Source organism: Polypterus senegalus, chromosome 17 (assembly GCF_016835505.1).
Source record: "Polypterus senegalus isolate Bchr_013 chromosome 17, ASM1683550v1, whole genome shotgun sequence".
NCBI classification, from domain to species: Eukaryota; Metazoa; Chordata; class Cladistia; order Polypteriformes; family Polypteridae; genus Polypterus; species Polypterus senegalus.
Window position 1 is genome coordinate 83,679,742 of NC_053170.1, and position 26,909 is coordinate 83,706,650.

General features: G+C 45.1%; 1 protein-coding gene across 3 annotated transcripts in view; it reads left to right on the forward strand.

Moving 5' to 3' along the window:
* Positions 1–22,212, forward strand: part of pitpnc1a (phosphatidylinositol transfer protein cytoplasmic 1a) — a 109,828-nt gene extending 87,616 nt beyond the window's left edge. For all 3 annotated transcript variants that reach the window (XM_039740879.1, XM_039740880.1, XM_039740881.1), the window contains 8 exons: positions 848–996; positions 6,015–6,103; positions 6,255–6,262; positions 7,212–7,283; positions 14,330–14,428; positions 16,348–16,503; positions 17,552–17,615; positions 21,647–22,212. In XM_039740879.1, the coding sequence (XP_039596813.1) occupies positions 848–996; positions 6,015–6,103; positions 6,255–6,262; positions 7,212–7,283; positions 14,330–14,428; positions 16,348–16,503; positions 17,552–17,615; positions 21,647–21,948 (939 nt within the window). In that variant the 3' untranslated portion in view covers positions 21,949–22,212. The remainder of the gene's footprint in view (positions 1–847; positions 997–6,014; positions 6,104–6,254; positions 6,263–7,211; positions 7,284–14,329; positions 14,429–16,347; positions 16,504–17,551; positions 17,616–21,646) is intronic.
* The last annotated feature ends 4,697 nt before the right edge of the window (positions 22,213–26,909 follow it).

Below are 26,909 nucleotides of genomic sequence, written 5' to 3' on the forward strand. Positions count from 1 at the left end.
TCTCGCGTTCACGCCGCTAAAGAGGCATGCGGGCGGGGAGGGGGGTTGGTTCCCGCCTGCGATCTGCTGCATCGAATTTCGCTTGTGACAAATCCAATAAAGACAATTGACGATTCAGTCACGGGCTAATGGCCTTTTAATTCTGCTGCTCTCTGCTGTGGTCCCAGCTGTGCGGCAGCCTCTTCACGCTGCTTGGCGGTCTTCCTGCCGTCCACCTGTGCCTGGTTTCATGCCTACCCATCATTATTTTTGACACACACACAATGGCTGGCCTTTTCTTGGCCCTGCTGCACTCTAAATATTTTTTAGACGAAGGGAAAGAAAAAAAAAACAACGTGTGGCAATGGCTAAACGGTGAAAGACATAAGAGGAGCAGGCTGAAATCCAGGAAATGAAGAGTAGGGGAGGCTTGCTCATGAAGCCAGTTATACTCTTAATGACTTAGATGCCAATTTGGCCCCCATTTGATACAGAAAGGGGCAAAAAACTGGCTACTTGTTAGTAAGTGGCAGGCACCACAGGGACACCCTACTGGGTTGTCAGTAATATGCCAGCAGACAAGGAGCTGGTACAAATAATGAGCACCAATATGCCAGAAGGAATACACAGTGGACCTGATGAGGCGCATGAGCTCTGGGGGCACAGAAGATGGAGCCATGTGTGTTCTGCTCAGGTCTTGCTGTGGTTTACAAACGACGTTCCCTTTGAAAGGTAAAAGCATGGAAATAGCGGCAATGTGCCTTAGGTACCCTTTTTAAGTCCGTGCTGGAGTTGTCACCTGCCTGGTGTCTCTATTAGGAGCTTGGTAACGGCTGCCCAGTTTAGCTTTTGTGTTTTCTCTTTCCAGTACAGGATTGGCCAACTGTACATGATCAGCAAGCACAGCCATGAGCAGAGCGACCGTGGAGAGGGCGTGGAGGTGGTCCAGAATGAGCCATATGAGGATCCAGACCACGGTCATGGACAATTCACCGAGAAGCGTGTCTACCTTAACAGGTAAGAGTCAGTAAGTGGTAGACCACCCTGGAAAATGTGAGGGACCTCGATTTCACCACCCACAGGGGCACCAAATAAATGCAGGAAATTATGCAATGGTGTTGAGTGAAGAATGGATTGACTGATGTTAACCAATCTGTTAATTATTATCCAATTTAGACTTTGGCAATGCCAGTAATTATTTAAATAATTGGTTAAAGCTCCTTTACCTTTCTCTGTGGGATGAGTCAGACTTGTATGAAGGTAACTACAGCATACTCGTTTTCAGAAATATAATGATTCAGTTTATTGATAACCACAAGGATTATAGCAGCATGATAAGGGTGGCATTCATATTGACATAGAAGGACATGAGACAGATGAGATGGACAAGTGTAACGCAGAAGAAGCTGGCTGTTTACTAATAAACAGTTTTCGATACCCGGTCTTTAAGCGTGATGTCAGATGTTGTGTGCAGCTGCATTTTGCTGTTGCCCTGCTTTCAAATGGAGGACTCTTTTGGCATTAGAGTGCACTCCTGGTTTTTGCTACATGGTCCTTTGACCGTGCTGTAGTGTGCTGCTGCCTTCCTCAGCTTGCTCTTGGGCTCTTTGCTGTGTCCTCCACAAACTAACTGGGAAGGCGTTACTCTTCTCTTCTTGAAGTAATGCAGCTTCTCGGACTGGGCTGAGTCGCTGGCACAGAGCTTGGCATGGTAGAGTGGATCTTAAAGCTAGTTCAGGGCATCTGTCTCCAAGGCTATATGTGGAGAGTAGCTTCCAGGCCAAAGAAAGCTTGTGAGCTTTTTGCTGTTAAGATAGTGGGTGACTTCTCACCCCAAAGAGTGTGACCGGCTGGTGTTCAGCTCCCCGAAAGAGAATGAAGGACCAGCGAACCTCTGGTGAGTGGATCAAGGTCTTTTCCAGTTACAGATCCTAGGCCTGCTTGTTTTGTCTGTCACATCCAGCCAAAGTTCAGTTTACAGTGGCAAGCCTAAAATGAGTGTCGATTTGGGTGAATGAGTCTCTGCAGAGGTGCCAGCTCAACACTGATATACACCTTTATTATCAGATGAAGTACAGAGCGGACCAAAGTGTTGGCAGAGCTGCAGTTCAGCCATTTAATGTCCTCTCTGGAATGCGGGTGGTGAAGGGAGCACATCGCTGCTAAATCTGCCGTCTTAACAGGCCTTGTGTGCCACTAAAAGCTTAGTAAAGTAAGCAATGCCCACTTTGAGCGACTGTGATTGGGCACGAGTATGTGCCACTGGCATTCTCCAGCTTGGAGGGTGACATACCCCCGTCATCAACTGGCAAAGGCCGCTGGAAGTCTTACGCCCTGCTTTATCCCACCCATGGCCCAGTAGTCGCCAAGACCGTTATCCTCCCATGTTTGTATATGGTGCCCAGAAGAGCTTTCAGCCCCCTAAACATACCGTGAACACAATGCCATACATTGCACACTGCCATTTGTCATCTCACCTGCAGCAACAAAACCACATCCCGTGGAAACAAAAGCGCACAGCCTTGTGTCATCGAGTGTCACGCCGCACACCCTTGTCTGTCGTCTCTCCATCGTATGCCGATTCTAGCAGCAGTTTACAGATGGCACCTTGTCACTGTTGTATGGGTAACAACACAGAAGATCAGAACAGACATCTAGAATAGGCGACTGGACACTGGTAGACTGCAGTGGGCGTGAACTGGGAGACATTATGACTTGTCTTTGAGGAGCACCAGGGGTTCAGGATTTCATGTGCCGAACACTTGCAGCCCACAGGGTTTGTGAGCCTAAGTGTAATGATGAGGATGAGGATGAGTCTGGATCTAGGAGAGGGTCTAATAATTTATAGACTACCAGCTCCTCGATATCTGTGAATATGGGCAGCGGTGGCAAAACCTCAACACAGAGCCCAGCGCTGTCTGTTACAGCAAAAAAGATTTAGCCAAAAGCACAGTCAGGATTAGACGTGGTCATGGAGCTCAGCAGGAGCGCTGCTCTTTGCATGGCTGCTGCAATTCAGCAAACACTAATCAATCCAGAAATAAATTAGAAAGCCCCGATATTTATTTGTGGCTGACCGTTTACTATAGAGCAGTATTAACCAAAGAGTCAATATTAATCAAAATTGAGTTAAATCTTGTCAGGCCTGCCAAGTACCAATCGGCTCTGGTCACCTGCAGCTGAAAACCATTCCAGCTCAGCGGCCATTTGTTATGGCATGTAGTGGTTTGTGCCTCTCTTTCTCCCTCTTTTGGCGCTTCTCGGTACTGCTTGTATTTGAAAATTCGAAATCCATCCTTGCCACTTTGGAATGGTGCCCTGCTTAAATTGTGCCCATTGCTGCTGGAATAAACTGTGGCTCTCACAGTGGATTAAGTGGGCTCAGTATATTGATGAATGGATTTGTTAGGCAGATCCCTGAAACTGTCTGTAATAAACTTGAGATAAGACAGATGTACATAAATAAACAGTACCATGTAAGACAATATGCAAGGCACTGTATAAAGATAGATAGATAGATGTGAAAAGTGGGGCAGCACGGTGGCACAATGATGGTGGTGGTGCTGCCTTACAGTAAGGAGACCAGGGTTCGACCAAATGTCCTCCCTATGTGGAGATTGCATGTTCTGCCTGTGTCAGTGAATTGGCAGTTGTAAATTGGCCCTAGTGTGTGTTTGGTATGTGTTTGTTTGTTTGCCTTGCAATGGACTGGCACCCAGTCCAGGGTTTGTTCCCGCCTTGCCCCCTCTGCATGCTGGGGTAGGTTCCCACCCCTCCTACAACCAACCTGGTATGGATTAAGCAGGTTAGAAAATTACATAACATAATATGAAAAGTGCCTTAAAGAGAGGTAGACTTGAAAAGTGCTCTGATAATTAGACAGACATTAAATAGACGTGAAAGGTGCTATAGGTAAGATTTATAGCTAGATGGAAAGATGTGAAAGGTACTATAAAGGAAGATAGGTAGATATGGAAGGCACAATAAAAATAACTGAAATGAAACTCTAGATAGATAAACATGAAAGGCACTCTAGCGATAGATGGGTGACACAGTGGTGCCACCTTGACATGGTTCAATGCCCATAGTCGGTAGTTTGTCCTTGTAGACTGTGCATGTTCACCTACTGTCTTCCTGGAATTTTCCTCCTGATAATCCTATGGCATGTATGGTAGGTGTGCCAGTGTGTGTGTGTGCGTGCCCTGCGATAGACTGGCCCACTGTCTATGGTCGTTTCCCGTTGTGTATCCAGCTCTTTCTGGATAGGCATCAGTCACCGAGACCCTGCATTGGATTCAGAGGGTTTGAGAATGCACAGTGTGTTTGCACTGACGTATGTACATTAATTAGATAAATATGTAAGAATCTATATTTGGTTTAAAAGACAGATAGGTGGATTGAGGACCTCAGAGGGAAGTCCTTTGCTAGATTTCATTTGAAATGTTAATGAGCAGCCGCCTGAATGACTCAGACACGGTTCAACGCTTTCAGTACAAAGAGCTCCCACAGTCCTCAGTGTTGCTTGGCTGCTCATAGACTTCCTGATGAAGCCTGGCATGGAGCGCAGGGTCGAGGTGTGTGTGTGTGTGTGTGTGTGTGTGTGTGTGTGTGTGTGCGCAGCAGCTTTGTATTTTTGAGAATAACTGATTGACAGGCATTTCTGAGCTAGGATATTTCTTCAAACTTCAGTGCCCAAATTGTTTTATCCGGTTAGGAATTCCAAATGTGATTAGAGCGAGGTGCTGCCTGCTGCCATTGTTCTTCTGCAGCACAGAAACAAGGTGAGCTCTTATAATCACTGCGTGGCGCAACAGACCAAATGTGTGTGCATTGCTCTGTGAAGAATATACATGGAGACCTACCAAGCCAGTACATCCGTCCTTTGTTGGGTTCCTTTTGTCAGGAAGCAGTACATCAGTAATTCAGAGAGAGATGAGGTCATTGTCTTACACCACCTCAATGGTTTAGCAGATAACTGCTTCGTAGCCCGTGGCCTTTGCTTTATTTTTCAGCCCTACCAGTTTCAGCGTGGAGGTGTTTTTTGTTTCCATCTGGTTCTCTTAGTTTTTCACTCTTATTTGGCCTGGTCATGCAAATGACCGACATCCCCTCTTGAGCTGGTTACCGGCCTTACATTCTATGTTGCCATAAAAAGCTCTGAGCAACTCAGCCCAGTCCTCTGGTAAGATAAGCAGGTTCATAAAAACAGATGAGCGACTGATTAAACAATCAGAGGGTGGCATAATGGGCAGTGCTGATGTCTCACAATTCCGGGATCGGACTCTCTAGTGAATAAAATGAGGTCAGGAAATGGAAGGATGGCCAAAAATGTGTAAAGCTGCCTGAATGTTCCTTGTGTCACCCTCCTTGGTATCGCTGTACATCATCTTGTTTAGTGTATGGTTTTATTCCTCATATTTTATTATATTGTTTTTTTCATGTTTTCTCATTGTGCATTGAGACATTGTTCTCATTCCCATGCTCTTCCGTCCTAAATGGTTTACAACATCCACACCCCAATCCAAAACGTCTGAAATACACTTAGCAGCAGTATCCTCAAGTATGCCCGCTCTCATGCCCCTCCATATGTTCCTTGTTTTTTCTCAGTTTTTGTGCCCATGTCAGTTCCTTTGCTTCCAAGTGGCTGACATTGTCTGTGTAAATGAAGATAAATCTGGTGGCGGTGAGAAGTGCAGGATTGCCAATGTGTGCCAGTTTGCCCACGATGCTTAAACCCTACTCAGATGCCGTTTACAGACAACATGCCAAGTTTGATTAATAGACACGTGTTTCATACTTGTCAATTGCCTAATAAGCAGATCAGTGATGCCATTTTCTAGATGCTCTCAGTTGGGTGTTAAACACAGCTGATGCCAGTGCTGGAGCCTGGCCGGTAGCCCATTGAGTCTGGACCACCTTGTGCTGGAGCCAGTCCATTCACCCCACTGAGAGACGAGATGTGGTCCTGTTCCCTGCTGGACGTTTTATTTCCCAGCACAGTGGTAATCATAAGACATTTCCTTTGTCTTCTCCAGCAAACTTCCCAGCTGGGCCCGGGCCGTGGTCCCCAAGATCTTCTACGTAACAGAGAAAGCGTGGAACTACTACCCCTACACAGTGACAGGTGAGTATGGTGAAACACAATTGGGTCACCTAGTTGTGTGCAAGGAGCGAGTCAGAGTGATATCTACAAGTGGCACATCCTAAATATTTATAATGCCTCTCTTTTTCTCCCCCTCCATGCCTGGACTACCCTGCTCCTTAACCTCGACCAGAGTACACTGTAAGTACCATGGCTTCTTGATGTACATGAGTTCTGATGTGGTATACTTTAGCATTGACTACTACACCTCTGCAGCTCAAAGGAGGTCCTCAAACACAAAGAGTGAGGCAGAATGCAGTGTGAGCTGCCCACAGGTAGCAAGAGCAGAAGGTGCCATGCTTGGGTGTCCTTCTGCTAAGGGGGCAGTGCCTGTTTACATTCATTATCCAGCCATCCATCAATTTTCTAAAACTACTTAACCAGAGAATGGTCGTGGAGAAGCTGGACTCCTAACCCAGCAGACACTGGGGACAAGGCAGAAACATTCCCTGGACAGGACACCAGCCCACCACAGGGCACACACACATACAGTACACATAAGAGGCCAATTTAGCTTTGCCAGTTTGCCTAACCTGCATGTCTTCTAATTAGTTAAAACGTTGTTGACATTATTACTTATGTGAATAGCCAGTGTCCATTCTGGTGACTTGTTATCTGTGTTGTTTGTTAGTTGTCCATTCCCAGGGTTGACGTGACTTGTTTCCTGTTCACAATCCAGGGGCGCTGTAGCCGACTTCCTTTTCATTATGTTCCTCAGATGAACAAGTGTGCCCAAAAGTTTCTTCTTGAGGCCCGCACTCTTTTGTTTTGTTCTTTTGCCTCCTGTCATTCCAGGCTTTATGTGTGGAACAAGAAGGCCACCCAGCACTGCTTGATTCCACCAGAGTGAGGCATGCTGAGGTACCCCTAGGGTTGAAGGTAGTTCCAGACTTACTAGACCTCTACCCCAAATGCAGAGGCCAATACAGACCCTTCCATGCCCCCATTGTGTGAGAAGATATGAGCAGCCCACTCTCAACTGGTCATACCAGCAGCAGACCGTAACATGGTGGACACTTTCCAGGTCCTGCTCTGGGGGGTTTTTGACTCTTTGCTGACCTTTTCTTTTCTCATTTTTTTTCCTTTGTAGTGCTCCTTTTTGCCAAAGTTTTCCATTCACATAGAAACCAAGTACGAGGACAACAACGGAAGCAATGATCACGTGAGTTGGAAGCCATCTTGGTTTTTATTGTGATTATCTCTTGGCAGGGGGTGGCTGGCTGGTCCTCCACTGCTGGGCATTGGCTGGGCAGTTTCTGTGCTATGTGGGTGGTCTTGGTCACTGTAACAGTCCAGTGTAACAACAGCTTGTCATTCTCTAATTATTCTGTCTTTGTGACACTCAGCATTTCCTATTTTTGGTCAGCTGGTCATTATGGACTGTGTTATCTGGGTGCCTCTGGTAAAATCCCTGGACAGTGTTTCTGGTTGTTCCTGGTCACCCTCTGGCACATCCTACCTAAGTTCAGTCTCTGGAATATCCTATCTGGGTGTGGTTGGTATAATCTGAGCTGTCCTTTCTAAGTGACCACAGGACTGACATTCTGTTTCATTCACCATACTGTCCCTTATGGGTACCACATGTCACTCTCTGAATATGATGGCGGGTGGCTGTACACTCTGACCAATCCTATATTGGGGAAGCTGACCATTCTGATCATCTTATCTTGGCACCAGTGGCCATTCTGTGAACTGTCCTATCTTGGTAGGAGTCATCACTCTCTGAGTTGCCTATTTTGGTGCAGCTAGTCACTCTGTATTTTCATATCTAGGGGCCAATGGTCACATCTTTGTCTGTCCTATCTGGGTTCGGTCAGGAATCTGGGCATGTTTGGTCATTTCCTGAGCTGTCCTCTGCAACCTGCCACTTTATTTCACTCTCTGGACTTGTCATTCCTAGAACTTGCTGGTGTGTGGCTATACACTCACTGAATTGTCCTGTTTTGGTGCAATTGGTCAATCTAATCAGTTTATCGTGCTGCCACTTGTCACTCTGTAGTCTGGGTGCAGCTACTCAATCTTTGAACTGCCCTATCTAGATGAGGCTAGTCCCTCTCTGAACTGGACTGCCTACTTGTGACTGGTCACTCTCACTCGCCACTCCACTCTTTGAGCTGTCCTTTGTCGTGCAGCTGGGCATTTTGTACCAACATATCTGGGTGCCAATGGTCAACGTCTGAACTATCCGACCTCAGTTCAGTCACTAACATGTTGCCACTGATGCTGTCTTATATGGTTTTAGCTTTAGCTGCCTTGATGCCAGCTGTCCTGCTTTTTGTGCAGCTGGTTATTGTCTACCTTCTTATCTTGGTACCACTGGTCACTCACTAAACTTTCCTTACTGAGTGCGACTGGTCTTTTGCCAGACTATCCTCTCCTTCTACCACTGGCCACTCTGGACTGTCATTTTTGATTCAGCTAGTTATCCTCTACTGTCTTCTGTAGGTGACACTGTTCTATCGGAACTGTCCTATTTTGGTGCAAGCAGTCATTCTGGATTGTTGTATTTGGGTGCCATTGGGCTGTTCTGGCTCCATTTTTGTTCCTCCAGGAGTTAATTCATTTGCCTTGTGCTTTGTTTCCTCCTCTCTCCTTCTCTCCTGCATTCATATTATTTTTTTTTTTCTCTGCCGTTCTGCTGTGATTTTTAACTTCAGTGCACAAAATATCTTATTGCCAGCCATTAATAATTTAGAGGACCATTAAAGAGCCACACAGGAGAGCACATTTTTATCTAACCACATCACCCAATCCTGTTTCTATGCAGCTTTTTCTCAGATCTGCTGCTCTCTCCATTGCAGGTAACATGGCAGCTGTTATTGTGTGGGTGCTCACTGTACCCCACGGTCCCTCTGGTATATACATATATACAGGGTGGTCCAGATCTAATTATGCAGATCCAGATCGTCTGGATGACTTTGATTTATGTGGGGACGATTCCAGTTCGGCGCAAAGACGATTCTTCATGTCGTCAGTTCGCACACTTCTCGATGGTCCGGGATTTTCGGGTGATTTTCTATGTAATAAACTTAATAAGTTCTAGCGTAATGAAAATTGCATAATTAGATCTGGACCACTCTATACGTCCTGGCTGGACAAAGATACGGAAGGATGGACCAGTTCTTGATAGCTAGCTTGTAGGAAACCAGATGAGAAGAGAGGAGTCTATCAAAAGGGAGCTATGAGGGGCTCCGCTCAACTGATCAAGACTTGATGTCGCATGCCACAGATCTGAGCCACACATAGCACTGATGGCCCCTAGTCCTCCACCTGCAGTGCACACAGGGAGTGAGTGCACTTATGTGTTCTAATAATTTCTGATTTGTTGTGATGGCATGTGTGGTGGGCAGCTGGGACGCCCCTATGATGAAAGGACCGGGGCAGAGGACATATCCAGGGCAAAACCTCCCCCAGAACATGAGAGTGCAAAACGGATTACGTTAGGGCTACTGGTTTGAAGGTTCGAAGCACAACCCTGTTGGGGCCTGTGGCCACCTGGAGCCCTGGACTGCAGCACTACTGCCACACCCGGAAGAGGATCGGAAGAGGCCACCTCACTCCGTTCAAGGAGCCTGAGTCGGGAGGCAGAACACAGAGCTTGCTGGGAGAGGAGGGCAGGCGACAGAGAAGAGAAGGGGAGAGAAAGAGAGAAGGGACTGAGCCGTATTGCTGGGATGGTGCTATACTTGAGAGGGACGGGGAAGACCGTTTTCCCACAAGGGAAGAAAGAAATAAAGCGTGTGTTGGTTTTGCACTTGCGTGTCACTGTGCCTGTCTGTGTCCGGGTTTGGGGGGCTGTGCGGCCCCGATATATAACACACGTTACATGTTACTCGGGCATGAAAGTAAAGGCCTATTCAGACTGGATTTGTTTTACAGCTGGAAGTAATTATTACCAGAGGGCCTCTGTAACTTTAGTTGTGTCCAAATCATTCATGTCACTGACCTTTTATGGAGTGTGTGGTCACAGCTCAGTAAATATCACAGCACCTTTTAATTTCTTTAAAAAGTCCATAAAAAATAACTTCCAGGTTCTGTCATTTTAAGAAGTTCAGGTGGGTCCTCTGGTAATAATTACTTTACCTCGCCTCGTGCTCACACTGATCAGCACCTTAAACAGTTCTTGAGCAGCTTAACATGGAGTCCGCTGTGATAACAGATACAGTCGGCTCCAGAAGTATTTGGGCAGTGATTCAATTTTCATAACGTTGGTTCTGTACACCACCACAATGGATTTGAAATGAAACAATCATTATGTGATTGATCTGTAGACTTTCAGTTTTAATTTAAGGAGGAGAGAGGTTAGGAGCGCGCACAACAAACCAACTCAGAATCCAGATTAGGAGTGGAACAGCGTGAGGTTTGTTATGGTGGCAGGAGTGCCAATTCTGCCAGCAACTCCCAAGTTTTTCCCTGCAGGTTGGAGGCCCTACATGCAGGGATGGATGCAGATTAACGTCACACCCAGGACGGAGCAATTGCAGGTTAAAGGCCTTGCTCAAGGGCCAACAGAGCAGAGTCCCTTTTGGCATTTATGGGATTTGAACCGGCAACCTTCCGATTACCAGTGCAGATCCCTACCTCAGAGCCACCACTCCGCCTATTTAGGGGGTTTACCAAAACTATCACATGAACCACTTAGGAATGACAGCCATTTTTATACATGGCCCCCATTTCTTGGGGCTCAAAAGTATTTGGACAATTGCAATTGACTGAGCAGCTGTTCCATAGCCAGGTGTGAGCAGGTACCTCATTGTGTTTCATTAACTATTAAGCAGGTAGAAGGTCTGGGGTTGATTCCAAGTGTGGAATTTGCATTTAGAAGCTGTCACTGTGAACTCTCAATATGAGGTCCAAAGAGTGCCCATCTAATTGAAAACATGCCATCATTAGGCAGAGAATACAAAACAAACCCTTTAGAGAGATAACAGAAACACCAGGAGTGGTCAACTCAACCATCTGGTACACTCTTAAAGAGAAGGAACACATAAGTGAGCTCAGCAACACCAGATGGCCTGGACAACCATGGAAGACAACTGTGCTGGATGAACACAGAATTCTGTCTTTGGTGAATAAGAACCAATCCATGACATTTACCCAGGAGGTTGGCCTGTCATTGCTAAAGTCTACAATCAAGGGAAGACTTCATGAGAAAGTAAAGACAGGGGATTTACCGCAAGGTGCAAATCACTGATAAGCCTCAAGCATTGGTTGAACAGATTAGACTTTACCACTAAATATTAAAAAAAAAAAAAACAGTCCAGTTTTGGAAGTTTTTTTTTTTTGACAAATGAAATTAAGATCAATATGTACCAGAAGGATACATGGAGAAGAGAAGGAACAGCTCTTGATCTTAAGCTTACCACAACATCTATGAAATATGGCAGAGGCAGTGTTATGGCATGGGGCAAGCGTGACAGTCAGTGGAAGAGGGTCACTGGTTGTTCATTGATGATATGACTGCTGGCTGAAGTAGCAGGATGAATTCTGAAGTATACAGGGCTGTACCGTCTGCTCAGATTCAGACAAAACATACTGTGGCAGCAAACCAAGTGCTATTCAAGGCAAAGAAGTGGAATATTCTTCAGTGGCCTAGTCAATCAACTGACCTCAACCCAATTGGACATGCTGACTTGCTGAAGACAAAACTGACAGCAGAAAGCCCAACAAACAAGCAGCGACTGAAGACCGCGGCAGTAAAGGCCTGGCAAAGCATCAGCAGGGTGGAAGCCCACTTGGAGAAGGCCGTGGGTTCACATTTCAGGCAGTCATTGACTGCAAATGACTTTCAACCAAGTATTGAAGATGATCATTATATTCATGATTATGTTAGTTTGTCCAGATATTTTTGAGCCCCTGAAAGTGGGGGGGGGGGTGTATAAAAATGTCTGTGTTTTCTAAATGGCTCATGTAATGTTTTTGTTAAACCCCTTCAATTAAAACTATAAGTCTACACTTCAATCACATCTTGATTGCTTCATTTCAAATCCTTTGTGGTGGCGAATAGAGCCAAAATTATTAATCTGTACCACTGTCCAAATTAGGGGTAGGCTTAGGCTTAGGGACCTGACTGTGGCTTATACTAGTCACAGGTTTTTTTGATTTAACATCTTTCCAGGCCTCAATTAGCTACACCTGGAAAAAGGGACTTCCTGTGACACGTCATCTTCCTCTTAAGCAGATGATGTGTGAGAACTACAAAAATGAATCTCTGAAAGCCAGGAGGGTCTTTCAGAGTAGACTCTGTTGTAACATAACATGATGTTCTCAAACATGAGTCAAGGGAGACCTGGGCAAAAGGCAAGAAACACACCTGGACAAGGGTCCCAGTTTATCACAGGGTGCCTCTGTTTTAACCAACCTGGTCATTTCATACATGCTAAAAGAAGGTCATTTGTGTCACATGGCCCTGCAAACCCCTTGAGAAATGAAAGAGAAGGCCTTGCATGTTTCACTTGGCCGAGCTGGTCACTTCACTGTATTAGCCGAGCTAGCATGACCAAAGAACCTCCTTTACTCTGCGTCTGTTGCATTCAGATTGAACAGCAACTGCTTGCAAACCAGCTGGTCAGATGGTCTCTACTGTAGAGACCTGACCAGGTGGATCCCCACTTCCAAATTCTTATGTAGAATCTCAGAAGAATTAACAGTGGAAAGGAACAGCATGGGGTTCAGGAGCACTGTGGAGAGTGTGAGCTGGCAAGCAGAAGTATGCCAAACTTATTGTCACTGCTGCTGCGAGTGGGCGGCAGAACATTCAGTACCTGATTGCCTTAGGAGGAAACAGAAGACAAAGACGTCTTCACTTTCCTGACGTGATCTTTGTTGAGTCGCGGAGGCGGCCCTCTTTCCGCTTGATTTCCTGCACTTCAAGACCTGCTAGACTTCCACACCCAGACAAAAGACAATGTGGTCTGTGACCTGAGCTGGCTCTTCGCTCTTGTCACGGGGTGGGGACCTGGTCTTGGTGGTCTGGACATCCTGTGTTTGCAAAACTAACTAACTTAAGCAATTTTCTCTCTGAGTCAGTGCCCAGGTAGGCAGTTTGTTGCAGGGCTTAAGTCTTTGGACTTCAAACTCTGAAGTTATGGGCTCAAATCCCCCTATTGACACTGTGTGACCCTGTGCAAGTCACTTCACCTGCCTGGGCTCCAATTGGAAAAACCAAAAAAATGTAACCCCATATACGATACTAATAATACAATGGATGAAGGGGTCGGTCAAATAATAAATAATAACAGTAAGAGATTCACAGCGAGACCTAGTGTTCAGTAATGATATGCAAGAATGAGCGAACCATCTGGTGTGCAATCTATAGAACAGTACAGAAGTGTGAAGTACCTTGAGACAGCGATCACAATAGAATGGCAAGATATGCTCTTTATTGTGTGAAACAGAGCTGTTTATTTGCTAACATTTGGCAAGAATAGTTTAATCTTGCCAAAACAATTCTGCCAGTGAAAATTGTTAGATTGATTGATAGCTGATGGACCTCGTGGTGGTGCAACGATTAGTGCCACAGCATCACCGCTCCAGGAAGCAAGTTTGAGATCCTGGTCTGGACACACTCGTATGCGGTTTCTTCCTGTGCCAACATGTGTTTTTCGTCTGTTACTTCAGTTTTCCTTTCACGTCCCAAGAACATGCATGTCATGTCTCATCTAGCCCTGTCAATAAAATCTTGCACATTCTCTCTATGTAGTTATGAGATTTTCTTCAGGTTACCCTGGTTTCAGTCCATATCCCAAGGTTGAGCATTTAAGGTTGATTGATGACCGTGCATTTCTCTGGAATTATCGAGTGCAGGTGTGAAAGTGCTGATCTAGGATTATGCCTGATGCTGCCAGGACCCTACAACTCGATGAAATGGGTTTCACTAAATAAGTGGACATCAAGCATCTCGGGCCATGTCATACTCCAGTAACGTCCTTTCCTTGAGTCCAGACTAAAAGGTCCAAACAAGCCCATTACTAGCATTCTGGCTTCTGCGTGGCTGTGTTGTGAATTCAACATATAAGACCCCCACCCAGCCCTTTGATGGCCATTTTTCACTGGCACGGGTTTCATGACCTTCTGCAATGCACATTATAGTGCGCACATGCCTGATGTATATAGTACAGGCCAAACTTGAATGGGAACAGGAAAAGGCCACTGAACCTGATAAGAACGTAACGTAACCATGGACTTGTGTGTTTTGCTTCATTCCAGATCTTCGATGATAGTGAATCAAAAGAAGTGGAGCGGGAGGTGTGCTTCGTGGACATCGCCTATGATGAGGTTCCAGAGCGCTATTACAAGGAGTCTGAGGTGAGGTCAAGCTATCGTGCAAGGATGGAGTGAAGGTTATGGCATTGATATTATTGTAAGTCACAGTTTGGGCAGTCGTTACTGATGCGCATTTTGAGGAAGATCATTTCAAGGGGTGACATTTTGGTTTTGTACCTTTTTTCCCTGTTTCTCATCATTTCCCCTTGGGATTAATAAAGTATCTATCTATCTATCTATCTATCTTATAGTGCCTTTCATATCTATCTATCTATCTATCTATCTATCTATCTATCTATCTATCTATCTATCTATCTATCTATCTATCTACCGCATCATGTCATCGGTGGACAGGGATCTGTGATAGAGCTGCTAGTTTTTGTAATTTATTATTAGTGACATAAAGTTGTACCCGCACACTCCAGGACAATCCCAAATGGGGTACTGTCTGTGGGGATTGTACCTCCTCCACGTGTCTGCATGAGAGTTTTTCCAGGAACTCCATTTTTTGTCTATATCCCAAAGATGCACATGTGAGCCTAATTGGCATCTAGAAATGGTGCATGAGGGTTGCCTGCAGTTCACTGGCGCCCGATCCAACGGTTACCCCATGCAATTTTGCTTGGATACCTTTAGGCCCCCTATGATCCCACACTTGATTAGGCGGGATTAAAAAAATGGCTGGATAGTTTAGACATTTCCCGTCTAAGTTCTTTCAAAACAGGCCCCAGACTTTAAGGTGTGCTCTTTAAACCTCCTCTTGCTGCTGCACTGCATTAATGTGGCTGTCTGATGAATAAAGTTGTGTATTACCTAAGGGGACTTGTTATGCCTTGTTGGTTTTTTGGTTTCTGAATCACTGAAGTTGTATTAATATGTGTTTTATATTCCTGACAATACTGAAGGGCAGCATTAAACCTCGTAAGTGTTTACCAGAACCTAGTGTTTGATTTCTAAAAAGAAAAGGCCAGCAATTTACAATGAAAGTAAAGCAAAATAGTGCATAAGCATGAGAAATTTAAAAGACTCTTTCTTTCTTTCCAAGCCTGCAATGAGGAGGGTTCTCACACAAGCTGCCACTCTTAATCCTTCTCTTTTTTTCCTCCGTCCAGATGTTCCAGCAGTGCTACATAAATTATTCTGCGCCTGCTTATCTCACAGACCCAACCACTGCCTACTGGAAAGGATGTTAACTTCCTTAGCAAAAAAAAAACGCTATACATCACATTAAAGCTTATTTGACTTTGTAACTGTTCTAACAGAATGTAACAGCCATGTCCCCGTTGGGAAGTACCGTACTATTTCTATCATTATATACATCTTCTGTCATCCTGCATTTACAAGTTTCTTATTTATAGTCAGTTATATCAAAACCAAGTTTTCATGGCTTAAAAATGCATTGGGCCTTGTAGCTGTTTTGTCAATATGTCACCTCACCTTATAGGCTGGACTGTGATCTGGACAATGGGTGGGAGAATGTCCATGCTCAACAATATTAGTGATTCCTTGTTCCTTCTGGTCGATTTGGGCACAATTTGCACTGAAAGGTGTATTTAATTTTAACAGTCCCTTTGCCTAGTAACCATTCATCAAAGAACAGGTCAGTAAAGTGGCAGACAGGGTTCCCCTAAAGCACCATTTCTGCCTTCACAATTTCCAAGCTAACTAACAGGCCTGTCCCATGTTGAAGTTATGACCTCCCTTTCCACTAGGAGTTAACTTTTGATGTGCTTTTGATGATCTGATCACAATCGAATAGCATTCGGCAACTTTAAAAATAAGGAGTAAATACACTTGTGATTGGATAAGAGACTCCATCACCAACTGTCCCCTAAATTTGGTCAATCCTTCAGTGGACCCTTTTTCACATAGAAAGTTATCAGTTGTCATTGGCTTCAATATACTCTGTGCTCCTGACAATATTAATACTGCTGCTACTTCTGTATTTTATGATTTTGCAGGACCTCAAATACTTCCTGTCAGAGAAGACATCCCGGGGTCTCCTCCAGGAAGGATGGAGGGACACACAAAAGCCCATCATGTGCTCTTACAAGTTGGTTTCAGTGAAGTTTGAGGTCTGGGGTCTCCAGACCCGTGTGGAGCAGTTTGTACATAAGGTGAGGTTCTTTTAAGGCTGCCAATTTGGATTTTATTTTTATTATCAATTGAAATTTCTCCAGCCACCCTAAAAGGCTGATTCCACCGTTGACCCCCAACCATTAGATTCAGAATGGAGGACATGTCTTTTATTTTCTTTCAAACAACACCACCACAAACACAGTTAGGTGTCATGGGGGCCACAGCTTTCAGCTTATACCCTTAACACAATAAGTGTTAGCTAGCAAGATGTTGCTTTCTTGTTTTGCCTGTAAAGCACCTAATGGTGTTGATCGTTAGGCTCTTGTTCAGAAAGCGGACACCAAAAAGCAAAAGTGTACACCAGGGCTAACTTTAATATTACGTACCCTTACACTATTTTAAGATTAGACACCTCATCTAAATTTTAAGATTAGGGACCCTGGTATACCTGGCCTTACCCCCACGAACCATAAGTTCAGGGTTTGTAGTAGGGGTAAGCCAGTCTAAGTGGCGTCCACTTTCTGAATAAGACCCGATCATTAAAATAAAGATGGACTACCCACCCTGAGTGCGTCTTACTAAACAGCTCAGTCTCATAGTGGCGTGCAGATGCCCATTTGTCTTTGTCATACCAACACAAAGCCCTCTTCACACCCCTCTCCTTTACTGGAGCCACAGCACACTTGGAGAGAATGCCAGTTTATATCCTTTATTGGGGTGCTGTGTGCTGGTGACCCCAGGGGTCATCATTAAGCTCCATGTCCTGATGTCTAAGCAGCTGCACCCCAGGTTTTATTTTTGTGAGCTCCTGTTGACTCCCTGACTTTACAACAGTGGCTAGGAGTTCCTTACAATAAGAGGGCTTTGTGACTTGAACCTTCAATCTCCTCCCACCTCACCTTGCTAGCCCTTGTTTAAAGAAATAGGGGTCACTTCTCGGGCAGTACTAAAGCTTGAACCCACAATCTTACAATAAGTACAGAAACAAAGTCTGGGATGCACCTAACCAAAGTGGATCTGGCCCTCCTGTCAGTGGAGCTAAAGCTAGGCTGGCCATCTTACTTGTTTGCTGTTTTATTTTTCTAGGTCATTCGGGATATTCTCTTGCTCGGACACAGGCAAGCATTTGCGTGGGTGGACGAGTGGATAGGTAAGTAAGTTGTCCTCGCTGCTTGAGCCAATGCTTCCCACTGTTCTGCATGTAGAGTTTTTAAAAACTTGCATGAATAGACTGCCTGCCTGCACCATCTTTTTCTGTTTTGTGCCATATGTAACCAGGTGTGTGAGTGTCGTCCTCCTTTGTGAAGTGCATGTACTGTATGTACAGTACTGTGTTTATGAGTGGGCTCACTGCACCCTCTCCCTTCCTAGAGCCAGCTGGACAAGTGGACTGTGTTACTAGACCTAAAACTACTGCAGCGCCTGCCTCCACCTACACGTCACGTCTTTCCCAGGCTGCCCCTATTAGGGTTTCCTATGCTGTGTGTTCTTGTATCAGCAGCAATCTATACCATCTGATTCCTGTTGGCAGTGTGGACAAGCAACCACAGCTTTGGACTTTAAAGTCTTAAGCTGCTTGTTCACACTCCAATAATAAATCAATGCATGGCCCTGACCGCATTACTTAACGCACCCATTTTAAAAAACGGAAACAGTTGATAGGAAGCTTGGTGCTTGTACTTCCCTAAAGGAAGGTGCCATATAACATCAATTTTGGATGCTTTGTACTAATTTACTTTAGGTAATAGACCCTTATTCTATATACCGTAACTACTCACGGATAAGTTTGGACTTGATTGCACTGTATAATTTCCGGTATTTTTTTAATGTCGTTTGTATAAATTGAATGTGGCAAACTCCTGCTATTGGTCCAAGAGATTACGATATGCTAACGCCCACCTGAGAGAGTAACCACGGAGCACACGGCCTTTTTTCTCTCTCTCTCTTTTGTGCCTACGTGACCTAAGTGACGTTTGCACTGATTTGTGTTTTTTGTGTCTCACACCCTCATACACCTTTATCATAAGATCATCCCTTATCTACGATGGAGCGTTCATCAGAAGAAAATATGAAGCTGGTTTTAATTAAACGTCATTGAAGTAGCGAAAGAAATGGGTAACTGCGCTGCCGCAACAAAATTTGATGCGTACCTGACTTATACGTGAATATATACAGTAATGCCTTTCCTCTCTATAGTGAAAGATAATTCTAAGGTGCTGTAGTGGTGCAGTATACTTGTTTCCTTATTTATTACAACTAACATCCTGATTAATAGAATGAATTGCTGTAGTTCCCACAGGAATTTGATAATGGATATTGATCCATTGACCATGCAGGTTTACATTACAACACTTCAGACACTAGCGGGCACCACTGTTATTGCCCACCCTGTCCTTTATACACAATAAATTACAAATAGCAGACGATTTTCCCCCATGCCTTTTGCTGGTAGCTCAGTGCCCATCTTCCCTTATGGCAGAGCATACTTCATCCCAATCCCTTGGTGCAGAATACCTGGATTTATGTGTGCTCCTGTATTAGCTCTTTATGCCTGAGTGCACTGGTAACACATGAGAGGGGGCCACAGCTGCCACTCAGCGCCATCATCTTGGGTGCAGAGCCCATACTAGTGCTATCTGGATTGGGTTTGGTTAGGTAGACTTAATTAACCCAGAAGGAATTCTGTTTGTGGCAGGAAAAGTACAAAAATCACAGGACCCCGTTACACAGATACAAGAAGATAAGCTAAGAAACAACACAGGACAGTAATAATCAGTATAGATCCATCCATCCATCCGTCCGTTATCCAACCCGCTATATCCTAACTACAGGGTCACGGGGGTCTGCTGGAGCCAATCCCAGCCAACACAGAGCGCAAGGCAGGAAACAAACCCGGGCAGGGCGCAATCAGTATGCATGCTCATAATATTTCTATAAATAATAATAATAATACCTTGAACATCACACAATAATCATTTAGAATTCAGCAGGATCCCTACAACTTATAGCTCTGTGAATAAAAGAGTTCATTAATCTCTTTCTTTTGACCATTGAGAACCTAAATTTGCACCCTGAAGGCAACAAATGAAATTTGGGAAGTAGGAAGGCTACTTTCTGACAGAATCTAGCCAGCCCACTTTCTACGTGATACAGCTATTTAGACGGTTTATGTTCTTAAAGCTAAGGCTGCCAAACCAACAAATAAAAGCAAAAGTGACAAAACATTCAATAAAAGACTTGTTATAAAGAAGTGTCATTATGGTTTTGTCTACTTCAAGACAATTGAGCTTCATTAGAAAGTGTAGCTGTTTCTGACCCTCCATGAGTTTTTCTCTGGGATGCTCCATTTATCCTCCCATATCCCGTAGATGTGTGTTCTGTTAATTGCTGATTCCATGTTGGCACTACTGCGGTGGGCTGGCGTCCTGCCCAGGGTTTGGTTCCTGCCTTGTGCCCTGTGTTGGCTGGGATTGGCTCCAGCAGACCCCCGTGACCCTGTAGTTAGGATAGAGCGGGGTGGATAATGGATGGATGGATGTTGACACTATACAGGTTCGTGTGTAAGTTCACCCTGTGATTGACTAGTACCCAGCCCATGACTGGCTCTTTTCTTGCTGCCAGGACAGACTCCCCTTCCCTTCAGTCTGAGAATGTTATGTGGTTATATATGGCAAATAACTCTGAACTTTTGTTAAATCCCTCTGTTTTAGGACTGCATGAGAAGGTTCTGATTGCTCTTGTTACCTCGGTGCATCCTGTCTGCTCCCTTTGGCTCTTATTCACTAAGCATGACTCCCCAATCCTTGCTTGTGCCTGCTCAGCCTTAACCCTTTCAGGACCCCAATCTTTATGTGCCTGCACTGCTTCCCTGCCTAGCGTGTGACTGCCTGGCCATGTCTGATTTTGCTGCTCTGAACTGCCATATTCTGCCTGTACATGGGTGCTACAGACTACTGGTACATTTACCATCGACGTCTCTGTAGAAGCAGCTCCAGACATGCCAGTAGTGCCTGCTTTCCCTTGCGCTGTCTCTTTTCCTGTCATGGGCTGTTTGTCTTTTTAGCCTGATGGTGGTAGGTGCCACAGCTTAGACGGGTACACCCTCAGTCTTCCCAATGGCTCACTAACACAGCTAGGCTCCACTCCTCTTTTTTACCCTAACCCTTCTGATCTCACCAGCTTCACTCTCTTGGTCTGTCCATCTTGGGGATGCTAGGACTGACCACCCTTCCCATCCCTGCCCCCTTTCTTCTACACATCTCCTTTCACGGCTGGCCAGTAATCTCTTCCATGACATGCCCCCCTGAGCAGAGTGTCCTAACAGGAGCTGCGGACATGTTGAACTTTTTGCAGATATGTCTCTGGATGACGTGAGAGAGTACGAGAAACAAATGCATGAACAAACCAACATTAAAGTTTGCAATGAGCAGAATTCCACACATGCGTCGTCACTGGATGACTTCCAGAGGCATGAGAGACCAAGCGTAGGTGTCCATTTCATTTCTTTTCTCCACTGACTCGCTCTGCTTCAGTGCTTCGGTGCTCTCATTTGCGGGGGCAATGGACAGAGCAGGAAGTATGCCAACAGTGGCAAACAAACATTTTGGGGTGGGGGTGTGGGATCAGATTAACTTTGACTCAGTTCTTCACTCCAGTGTCTGAAGTGTTACCCTACAGCGCCCCCTTGGAGGCCCAGCACACTTCCTGACCTGCTGTGTAATTTTAACGGCTTGACGTAACGGGAGTGTTCTGCACATTCTCACCCTGGTTCTACTAAGCATTGGCTGCCCTGACGATACCTTTCCAGATCAATTTCTCCATAGATTGTTCTAGCGATGCTAGACACTTTTGGAGAAAGGCAGTCTTTCAGAGCTGGCACCAGATATGCTGAGCCACGGGAAGGGGTGAGTTTTTCATGACTCAACTATCATTCTGGATACATCCAGTCCTGCATTGCTGTGACTCACATGCCCAGGAGCACGCAGCAGTTTGCCCAATACGGTGCAATACTAGAGGGATGCCAGGTGTTACATCCCAGGCACACTCTCTCCCTTGTGAAGGACTTCGGCTCCCACCATTGAGCTGATTTGTGGAGACAGAAGGCCCCAGAGCTTAGGGCTACCTAAAGCGAAGGCCGCGCGCCTAACTTGTGTTTTCTCTTTCCTCTTTCCCGACCCCAAGACATGACAATGGATGAAGTACGGGAATTTGAGAAAGCTACTCAGGAAGCCACAAACAAGAAAATTGGAGTGTTTCCGCCCGCCATCTGCATCAGTGAAAGCACCCTGCCTTCCTCAACCCGCAGCGCCCCCTCCAGTGCGCCCTCCACGCCTCTCAGCACAGACGCACCGGAATTTCTGACTGTGCCGAAAGACCGTCCACGGAAGAAATCCGCTCCCGAGACCCTGACCCTGCCAGACCCAGCCTTGAGCGTGCCCAAGCACTCGCCTTCTGCCAAGCCATCCCTCTCCAAACCAGAGTGACCTCTCCTGTTGTGGACATCGAGCCTTGATCTATTTTTATAAGCTGTTGGTGTGCTGTAAAAGACTGGAGACACTGTGTCCTTCTCAGACGTTTTGACAGAAACTCAACTACGTGTTTTTTGTTCAATGGCCAGATGATGAGAAGCCTTTCTTTAGCCAACTGTCTTTATTGTTTGTCTCTTTAATTGGTTTTTGGCGTTTTGCGCTTTTTAGTCATGCATTTTTGTTTTTTAAACATTAAACAAACTTAGTAGAGTCGAAGAACATTCTTGTGGAAAGCAATATGGAATGAAGCCTTGCAAAATACAGCAGGGTCTGGGAAAGGGATATGTGTGGCACGGGCTGTCGCCTGCCAAGACCGAACATGTTTAGGTGGAGTTAAGGACTGTTGTGCTCGACATTGCAAGGCATGTTGTAGACAAGGATGGGACTGCTTGAGGCCTAACATTTATCTAGGGAGGGCTGTTGTAGGTACAGACATGTATTGTTATGGACATGACCCACAGTCAGCAGTCTTGTTCTAGACATAGCCAGCAGCGTATTCCATAACCCCAATGGTCAGGCTTTGGAAGACCTGGCCTTTATTTCATACACAGTCGAGGATCTTCTGTAATGTTATGAGGAGGCCAAAGAACATTGTAGCCTTGTCCTAGACATAGCCATGGATATTCTACATTTTCTCCATAGTATAATGGGCAAGCCAAAGGGCATCATGACCTTAAGACATTGCTGGGATTCTATAAACGTGTTCCATAGTATTATAGAAATACCTTGGCCTTGTTCTAGACGGAGTCAGAGGTGTTTGATACCTTAGGCCAGAGGTAGGCAAAGTCGATTCTGGAGGGCCGCAGTGGCTGCCCAGTTACTTAATGAGAACTCGGTTATTGCTGGTGAAGCACTTATTGCTCAAGTGACATTTTTCTGCTTCATTTTGGTGGTCTCGCTTGTTAAGGTTCCTCACCCTTAATTGCTTATTTCAATCTTAAACAGCTGCATTCACTGTTTTTAATGGCTCCTTATTACCAATAAGATGCAAATGACAAAGGAGCCAGCAGCTCCCCATCTAACTTGTTTCAATTTATACCGTTGTGGATTCATCCTGCACTATTTGGTTTAATAAAAAACTTAAGAGTAAAATGTGACAGATTGAAAACGATCAGTTTTAAGCTTCAAATCATAAATGATCTGTTGTCATTTGCATCTTATTGCTAATAAGAAGCCATTAAAATAGTGAATGCAGCAGTTTTTGTCTGAAATAAGCAATTAAGGGTGGGGAACCTTAACAAGCGAGACCACTAAAATGAAGCCTCAAAATGTCACTTGAGCAGTAAGTGTTTCTTCATCCGCAATAGTTGACTTTTGATTAAGAAACTGGGTTGGAACAAAAACCTGCCGCCACTACGGCCCTCCAGGATCGACTTTGCCCACCTCTTAGGCAAATCAAGGCTTTGTTCTAGCGTGTTATCATAAGTATGTGCCTGTCTTTTTCTGAGTATAGGCAGTTTGCTTTAGACATCTCCTGCAGTAATATGGATTAATATGCAGAATGAACGTTCAGTCCTATCTCAGTATACAGTATATCCTTGGATGTTCTTCATAGTTTTGACTTTATGTCGCTGTTTGTGCTTCAGCTCCCCTTTTTGTTTGTAAGCAGTCGTGGCCTGGACAGCATCTATAAAGTTGTTGTCATAGGCATACTCATGAATGTTCTCCATGCAATGGTGTGATTGTTCCCCAGCCTTGTTTAAGACATTTGGTCATCTCCTATACTTTTGAAGAAGAAATGTCCTAGTCATCACCTAAATATATCCATCAAATGTCTTGATATTAGGACTCCCATTTTCTAGACATTTATGACACTGCTATGGTAGGTGTGATGGTGCAACTGTGGGTATGCAACAGGAATGTCCTAATGTAGATGTATCCAGGCGTTGAGATATTTTCACATAGGAGTACTTTACCCTTGTTCCAGGTATATGTATTGATGCCCTAGACGTTTTCTACACCGGTATGGGTTGTTCCAGGGGTTAAGGTTCAACCGAGTGTATGTAGCAGGAAAGTCCTAATCAGTACCTAAGTATATCAAGAGATTGAGAAGTTATTGCATACATGTTCTAGATGTACTGTATGTATACTGAAGAAATGTGCAGGATATAACTAGATGTCACAGCAAGGGTTTGCCCCCGTCTTGACCTAGGCATATGTGGCCATGTTCTAAACACTGTAGGTGTGTTACAGGAATGTGCTAATCATCCACAGGAAATATGTAGTGCCATGGGTTTGCCTTATCCCGATGTGACAATAGATGGGTATGTTCTAGATATTTCCTTACAATTTGTGGATATTCCGCAGGAGTGTTCTACCCAGGAATCTTTAGATGGAACGTCAAGGGTGTTCCTTGGTGGTGTTCTAGGTATATTGTATGTGGTGATGTTTTAAACATCTTCTGCGTCATAGTGGGCATGTTGTTGGAGGATCCTAGTCGGTGTCCAGATACTGCTGGTGGTATTTAAGATGACTACGTCTCTGCTCTGCCCTTCTGCTGGGTGTGTGTGGGAAAGCTCTACATATTACCTGTAGCATTGTGGTTATGCTGCCAGAGTGTTCTGGTCAGAATGTAGATATATCCAGGGTTGTTTTAGATGTAACTGTCCTGACAGTGCCCAGCCTTGGTCTACGTGTACTTTATGTAGTGATGATCAAGATGAAAATGAACAACACATTGCTTAAACAGAATCAAACGCATTTACCCCATTGTTGTTGCAGATGTATGTAGTGATGTTCTAAGCACCTCAGAAGCCCTGGGTGATGTGCCCTGCTATTGACTTAGCCACAAACATTCCAGATGTAACATTATAGGCACACGGCCCCAGCCTTCTCCCGTTATGTTGTGGCTACACTTTGGGATGTTAGACATCTTCACAATGTGTATACCTTGACCACACACATGGCCTAGGCCTCTGCACTACCCCACATCCCAGTACAATGTCAGCACCTTGCTAGCCTTGTCCAACAATTCCTTAAACAGATCATTTGTAACCACATTCTAGGCTTGTTCAGACAGCATCTCAGTCTCTTCAGTGACGTCCCAGTCTCCCTCCGAAAACCTCTGATGGCTGAAGATGAATCTGAATGGAGAATATTTCTAGGGATCAGTAAGGCGAGTTGCTCACACAGAAGTGCCGGGTTTCTGCAGTGTGTTCTTCTCTCTTCTTGTCAATCCCGAAGCATATGTGTCTACCACTGAGGGAGTTCCTGGCACCAGCATTGAAGGCAGTCCACTCTCAGGACCCCAGACACTTTTTTTTCCTTTTCTTTTCTTTTTTTGAATGTGAGAACTCTGGGAACTCTTGATTCATCATTCTCCACCTTGTCCCACATTTGTATGACCCGGCAAGCTGCACAATCAGCCAATGTGAAAAGAACTCCAAGTGTTGATACTCAGGCAGACCTTCAGAGTTCCTTAGGTTTCAAAGGCAAGCTGCCACCTTGCTCTGATGGAGGTCGGGGAGTCAGGTGCCACTTGTCGTGGTGTCTGCAATTACGTCGCACCTTAAAGACTTAACATGTACTTGAGCTTGCACTGCTTTGGTGGGGCAACAACCTTCACTTCTCTTCTTCTTCTTGGTGAGGCCTGCACCCAGATGTCCCGTGATATCCGTGCTCAGAATGGAAGTGCGAGCAGTTGACCACCCCACTCTCCGCTCACACCTGATCCCTTAAAGCCATTCTGCTGTTACGTTCTGCTCTCTAGCACCTTTCGTAGAGTGCACTGTCTTATGATTAAGGGGGTGAGGAGTGTGCTGTGTAGTCGCATAAAAAAAAAAAAAGCAGAAGCCCCCAGTCTGCCTGGTGTCTGGTGACCATGGGGACCCTGCCTCTATGGCCCACTCCTTTTCTCAGGACGCGAGAAGTGAGACACACTCACTGGAATGCCTGTGTGTATCGCTGCATGTCTTTTGTGTTTTTCCTTATTGGCTGTACTTTAGAAACCTAAATGCCGTGGCTGTGACACACTGCTTGCTGCTGTAATTATTATTTATTTTATTTGACTCGATGTTCCCACTGCTTAATGAATGAAAGGACCAAGTTGTTTGGAATGTGTGAAACTGGCAGAGCATTCCACTGTTCTTTCTTTCCTCTCTTTGTTGTCCAACATATTTTCCTTACACACAAACTGCTGCGCAACATCCGGTGCCCGCTGTCTTCAGTGTGCCCCGTGGTAGTCCGTCTGGGGACCTGTGCTGAGGAGCCATGTGTACAAAACAGAACAGAACAGAACAAAATCCCCACTCCCGACCCAGCACTTGTGTTATTTAACCTCAGGGGCTTTCACCTGCCAACCGCCCCGATAGCGCCATTTGTGTTGTAATGAAATTGTTCTTATTTTTGTTATATGTCACGGACTGCAAATTTTTGTAAAACGTAACCTTTTAATTGCATATTCAATAAACCAACCAAACAAAACCAATCTGGCCTTCACGTTTGCTGCTGGTAAAAAGAGAAGCCATATACCAGTTTCCTGCCACATCCCAAATAAAGAGGTTGACCGGTTACTCTTAGACCTTGTCCACACGAGCACAAATACATTTGAAAAAGAAAAAACGATTGTTTGTTACGGCCTTTCTTCCGCACTGAAAAATGGTTTTACTTCGAAAAGGTTTTCCAAAGTGTCAAGTCAAGTCAAGTTGGGGAGCAGGCACTGGTACAGTGCATTGCCTCACCCACTATACGACGAAACAGCTTGGGATCCCAGTTGGCAACCCCCAAGGCAGATATGCGGTCCAGTCCCACCCTCCGGAAATGGCCCTCTATCTGTCCCTGCCAGGTGTTATGTGGGTGACCCCTTGGGCTGGTCCAGTCACTTGGGTCCCCCACAATGAAGATCCTATGAGCTGGATCATTTTCGGGGAATCACACCACATGGCCGTAGTGCCGTAACTGATGCTCCCTCACAATGC